Source organism: Nelumbo lutea, chromosome 3, assembly GCF_056320005.1.
Source record: "Nelumbo lutea isolate HS-2025 chromosome 3, American lotus-T2T, whole genome shotgun sequence".
NCBI lineage: Eukaryota > Viridiplantae > Streptophyta > Magnoliopsida > Proteales > Nelumbonaceae > Nelumbo > Nelumbo lutea.
The window spans coordinates 95,717,545-95,723,647 of NC_142686.1; the positions used below are offsets into that span (position 1 = coordinate 95,717,545).

Genomic DNA, 6,103 nt, shown 5'->3' on the forward strand with positions numbered 1-6,103 from the left:
ATTTTAAAATAAGCACTTATTTCAGACTTATTTCCCAAACACCAATAATTTCTTAATGGTATCCCTGCCCAAATAAACATTTGTTTGAAATAAGCACTCCTAAACATGACCTATATTAAACCTCATATAATACATATATAGCATCTATATTATATATAATATGAATTATATTTTATACATTATAAGTATAACATATAATATAAAATAATATACACATTTATGTATAAATAATCCTATTCAAAACAAATTATGTATAAATAACATGTATTAATATGTGTAGACCATGCCGAACTCAAATGGAGGGATGGTATAATAAATTTTCTGAAACTTTTCAGCCTATACGAGTATGACTGGGGCCAAGCCTAAAGTATTGGGCCAGATCCGATCCAAAATTTAAAATTACCCTTTTCGTCCAAAATTTAAAAATACAATCAACAAAAATTCCACAAAAGACAAAACTCATTCCTTTAACTATCGTTAATCTTATTTTTTTCTAAAAAGTTTTAATCTTTAATTCAGCGCTTGATTAAGTCCTCAAAGGACCTCAATCCCATGTGCTTTCTTTATTAACCAAAATTAAATAAAAATTAATATTGCTCCCTCTCTCTGTCTCGCACGTGCAATGCATGTGCCAAGCGCGATTGGAGACCTGGTTGAATTGAATTTAAAGCCGAGTCCAGATTAAGTTCCTCGGGTTCAAGTTCCAGCCTTTCTCTGCGTGTTACATGGAGGACCCCCACATCCTAGAGCCTTTCATCCCCGCCACCACCACCACCACCACCGCCGCCGCCACTGCCACTCCGACGACCGCCATCGACACCTCGTCGAGCTCTCCAATCATATCCCGCCTTCTTTTACTCTTCTTTATTGGACTTCTCTCTATATGGGCAAACTATGAAGCCTCCAAAGGTTTCGAGGTCAACGTCATCAACGAAGCTGACGATACTCCCGCAGGCCGTCGGTTCGGACTCTTCTTCGTCTCAAACGACAAGATAACTCGAATTGTCCTTAACACAAGTCAATTCGCCGAGAAGATTCTCTATCCCGACGACAGCTTCCCCAAGAAGCCGGTTAACCGTGTTGTCATCCGGTTCTCCAGTCGGAAAATGAGTCACCCAGTCGTCGTCGAGTCTAAGGAGAAGGACGAGTTCGTTCTTCATATTAGCCCGTCTGTAGTGGAGGATGAAAAGGTCGAGAAGGCGATGGTGTCGGCAGTTCAACGTGGAATGGCTCGTCTTTGGATTTGGGGTGGAGAGAAGGGTGCACCGACGTCCCTTCTAGATGGCATGGTCGAGTATATCAGCATCTCTGCGGGGTTCCCCCACTTTCCGGATTCTGACAACGGCTTACGGTTGCCGGAGTCGAACTCTACTTGTTGGGATGATAAGGATAGTACTGCCGTGGCAAACTTCTTGAATTATTGTGAGGGAATCAGGAATGGGTTCATCGGACGGCTAAACCAAGCCATGCAGGACCCATGGCACAATCGAACGATGGATGATGCATTGGGGTTGCCAGCTCAGTCACTTTGTTCATCGTATTATTCGAGTTCGACGGTTAAGATTTCGAAGACAGTGGGTCCAATGTCATTGCCACCATTGAGACAAGTCAGCGAGTTGACACGTTGCTAAGTTGCTTCACTATTACAACCAGCACCGCCAATGATGTGGCTGTTTTGTACAATCCCTGGGCCAGATTGATCCAAGCGGAAGAGTTGGACTGGTTAATTTGGTTAAGGATGTGGGCCCTCAGTAAAGGATAAGGTTGGACGATCACAATATCTGGGTGGGGATGGATGATGATGATGAGCGGCTGATGTAATGTAGCACTACAAATTTCATTTGTCAATGATTTATCATTTATAAATAAGTTTGTATTTATCTCCATCCAATACCAAGTAATAAGAAAGAGTGTGTTATATGTGGGCCCCGGGGCATTTGGGATCTATGGCCCATACGTCGCCATTCTGAATATAAGGATGATCAGCATCCACATTGTATAGGTCCCACCTAAGAATGTGTGGTAGCTTTTTTCAATCATCTTTTATTCTAATCATGTGGAAACCGATGTTTCAATTTCATTCCTGGCCCAATTTATATTCTTCAACGATGATCGATCCTGACCCTAGGATTGTACGGTATTGAGATCGAAAACTTGTAAGGGCCCAACCTGTTTATTGGGTCCTCTTACCTGGGCCCATTGATAAAAATATTAAAATATTAAAGGATTCAATAATTTAATAGTTAAAATATATAATTGATTTTTTTTTGGAAGAATGGCCGTATAATTTTACGATCAGGTTTAAAGTACATTTGGAATAAATGTCAACTCGAAATTAATGTCAATTTACGGACGAATATAAATGCATAAAATGTGATTTTTGGACTTTTATCACTTTGTAATGGGAATTAAAATATTTGCATTAAACTTGCCCTTCTTTTCCTTTTTTTTTTTTTTTGTTTTTTTTGGTTTGAGAGAAATACTGTGTGATGGGGATAGACGGATAGCTGCAGTACAGTACGTTGATTCTTAACAATATAATCGGTATGAATTCATAGCGAAATAGTAGAATATGTATTGCATAATCATGGAAATAACATAATACAATCAATAGGCCTGGCTGTATTTAAAACCCAGCTCAGCCGCCAGGCTGGGCATGACACATTAATACATAGATCAGCAAAATATGAATTGGGATCTGCTCGGAACTGAGCGCGCCTCACATCAATGTCACACCCACACCCCATCTTATATTAAGAACGTTTTCAAATGAATAATAAACACAATTATGGGCTCATCTTGTATTGAAAATATTTTCATATAAATAATAAATACAACTATGGTAGATTTTCTTGATGTGCGGCCAGGACAATTGTATATTCATGAACTGTATAACATATAAATACAAGAGGTGTTCTTAATGTAGCTGTAGTGACTAGTGAAGCGTGGTAAGGTTCTTGTGGATAGAAAATCTGAATTTGCTCAATTCAAAGCTCTAATTTATCAACCACAGCCATAAAAATCTCATTCACAGAAAAGTGATGATAATAAAGGCACCTCATTTTCATACATGTCCTGGCCTTCTAAAACCAACCAGGGGTGGGGTTAATTTTGGCTGTTCGGGCCCAACAGCATAGGCTGTTGAGACAGTTTTTGGGCTAGGCACGTTCTCGGCAGTTCACCTATTCATGCCTATGCTTTGTTTTTTAATAAAATAAAATTAATATATAATTATTAATTTATCCATTCTCGTGGTAACGCAGCATTCCTAGAAATCCTCTCAACAGCATAGGCTGTAGGCCCCCAACAGTTAAAGTTTTTTCCGTGGGGCGGGGGAAGGGGAGCCCAATCCACACCTAAATCTGTGCATCAACCTATCAAAGACCTTACCAATTGAGCCATTTGGCTCTTAACTGACGGGTTTTTAATCCCATACCGGTCAATCAAGTTGGGTTGTAAGCAGGGGAGTTAGGATTTTTAGTTAGAGGGACAAAAGCTAAAAAATATGGCGTACCACTCTACCATTAACCCTGAAAAATCAGTGTTAGATGTATTGATGCAGCCCCATCTTTGAATTAGAATTAGATGAAGTAGCTTTTGAGGTGAGGCCACTAACTGATGAATGGTCCAGTTGGCAGTTGATACATTAGCTGGTTTGTTTGTTCCAGACTTATAGTAGATATGCTAATTGAATATCGAATGCATGCATAATAGATAAAGTAAAAAATGGAGTTCTCGGAGGTCCCTTAGCTCCCGCCACCTACAAAGAGGAGGAAAAGATGGAGTTCTCGCAGGTCTCTCAGCTCCCGCCACCTACAAAGAGGAGGAAAAGATGAAATTCTCGCAGGTCCCTCATCTCCCGCAGCCTACAAAGGAAAGAAGACCGCCTCATGCTGAGGGCAGTCGGATTGCGCCGCATCAGGGAGCTCCAACATTCTCTAAGGCATCGACCGCCTAGTAGGGAGTTCGCCACCAAGGCAGTTCGCCCCCAGGCAGTTCGCCACCAGGGAGTTAGCCTCCAAGGCAGTTCGCCCCTAGGCAGTTCGCCACCAGGGAGTTCGCCACCAGGCAGTTCGCCCCCAGGCAGTTCGCCACCAAGGCAGTTCGCCCCAAGGCAGTTCGCCCCCAGGCAATTCGCCACCAAGGCAGTTCGCCACCAGGTAGTTCGCCACCAGGGAGTTCGCCACCAAGCAGTTCGACCCCAGGCAGTTCACCACCAGGCAGTTTGCCCCCAGGCAGTTCGCCATCAGGGAGTTCGCCACCAGGCAGTTCGCCCATGGCAATTCGCCCCCAGGCAATTCGCCCCCAGGGAGTTCGCCACCAGGCAGTTCGCCCCCAGGCAGTTCGCCACCAAGGCAGTTCGCCCCCAGGCAGTTCGCCACCAAGGCAGTTCGCCCCCAAGCAGTTCGCCACTAAGGCAGTTCGCCCCCAGGCAGTTCGCCACCAAGGCAGTTCGCCCCCAGGTAGTTCGCCACTAAGGTACGCCACCACCGGGTCGAATAACGAGGTACTTTGCCAAAAAATTTTATTTTGGTACGTGGCCGAAAACGGTTACATCACTTGGGATGAATCATTAGGGATAAATCCGGTAGATTTCAAGTAGCCATAGCAGCCTATATATTGGATATACAACAGCCCCTGTCGCAGAAGCAGAAGCAGCAGTTAACATCCGAGTTACCCATTGGATCTATTACTCACACATGGTTACGGGAGGTGATTCAAAGCTAATAGTGGAATACTAAGAAATCAGCATAAACCCATGTCATGGGACATGAAACTCTCCACCATGAAAACCAGGCAACTCCTCCAACTTTGAAGCTGTCATCATCGAGTTGAGAGCTCAATTCTTGTGCTAATAACTTAGCCAACTTTGCAGCTGATGCAAAGGTTTAATTATACTGGGACAAAATCCCCTTATCCTTCGTTTACTATGTCACGTATAACGACAATGTAATAGGTGAGATACGCCTCAAATCAGTTCATATAACAAAACAAAGTCTCATTCAAATATTAAAGAAAACAGAACCAAGAGGAAGAGATATGCATTATTAAATGCATGAAGAATAAAAGATAATAGATAAAATTACCAAAGAGAAACCTGCACAATTTTCAACAGCAAATCAATAAACCGTCTGTAATTAACTTCCACTAGAGCTAGTCAGCTTGGTTCACAAACCCAGTGTTCTCCGGAGCAACCCTTCTGAGATGATTAAAACTTCGCTCTGAATTTCCCTCGCTAGTTGCTCTAGAAGAGACAAACAGACAGACAAAGAGGGAGAAAGAAAGGCAAGTGAGTTTGGAATTTAAGGAACCCTGTACCGATGACTCTACTCTGAAGTCCGAAAACAGTATAAGAACACTAGATTCGATCGCCCAAAAAAATCAGAATAAGAGCAGACGAAGCCGCAAAGAAACCAGTCTTGTTGACTTGTCGTTCTTCTACTTCTCGGAAATCAACCAGAGAGCCTCTCTCTCTCAATTCGAAATTCACAAATATTGCCTTGACTTGACGCTTCTCAGTTCTCAACTCGATGATGACAGCTTCAAAGTTGGAGGAGTTGCCTGGTTTTCATGGTGGAGAGTTTCATGTCCCATGACATGGGTTTATGCTGATTTCTTAGTATTCCACTATTATCTTTGAATCACCTCCCGTAACCATGTGTGAGTAATATATCCAATGGGTAACTCGGATGTTAACTGCTGCTTCTGCTTCTGCGACAGGGGCTGTTGTATATCCAATATATAGGCTGCTATGGCTACTTGAAATCTACCGGATTTATCCCTAATGATTCATCCTAAGTGATGTAACCGTTTTCGGCCACGTACCAAAATAAAATTTTTTGGCAAAGTACCTCGTTATTCGACCCGGTGGTGGCGTACCTTAGTGACGAGCTACTTGGTGGCGAACTGCCTTGGTGGCGAACTGCCTGGGGGCGAACTGCCTTGGTGGTGAACTGCCTGGGGGCGAACTGCCTTGGTGGCGAACTGCCTGGGGGCGAACTGCCTGGTGGCGAACTCCGTGGGGGCGAACTGCCTGGGGGCGAACTGCTTGGTGGCGAACTGCCTTGGTGGCGAATTTCCTGGGGGCGAACTGCCTTGGGGC

At 43.5% G+C, this 6,103-nt stretch overlaps 1 protein-coding gene across 1 annotated transcript; it reads left to right on the top strand.

Moving 5' to 3' along the window:
• Positions 1–725: 725 nt before the first annotated feature.
• LOC148867001 (uncharacterized) lies at positions 726–1,631 on the top strand. Its single transcript, XM_088976448.1, has one exon. The coding sequence runs from the start codon at positions 726–728 to the stop codon at positions 1,629–1,631; it is 906 nt and encodes a 301-aa protein (XP_088832574.1).
• Positions 1,632–6,103: the final 4,472 nt, after the last annotated feature.

Excerpts from the sequence above, each read along its gene's own strand:
- LOC148867001 (XM_088976448.1), top strand. The coding sequence starts at position 726 with ATGGAGGACCCCCACATCCTAGAGCCTTTCATCCCCGCCACCACCACC.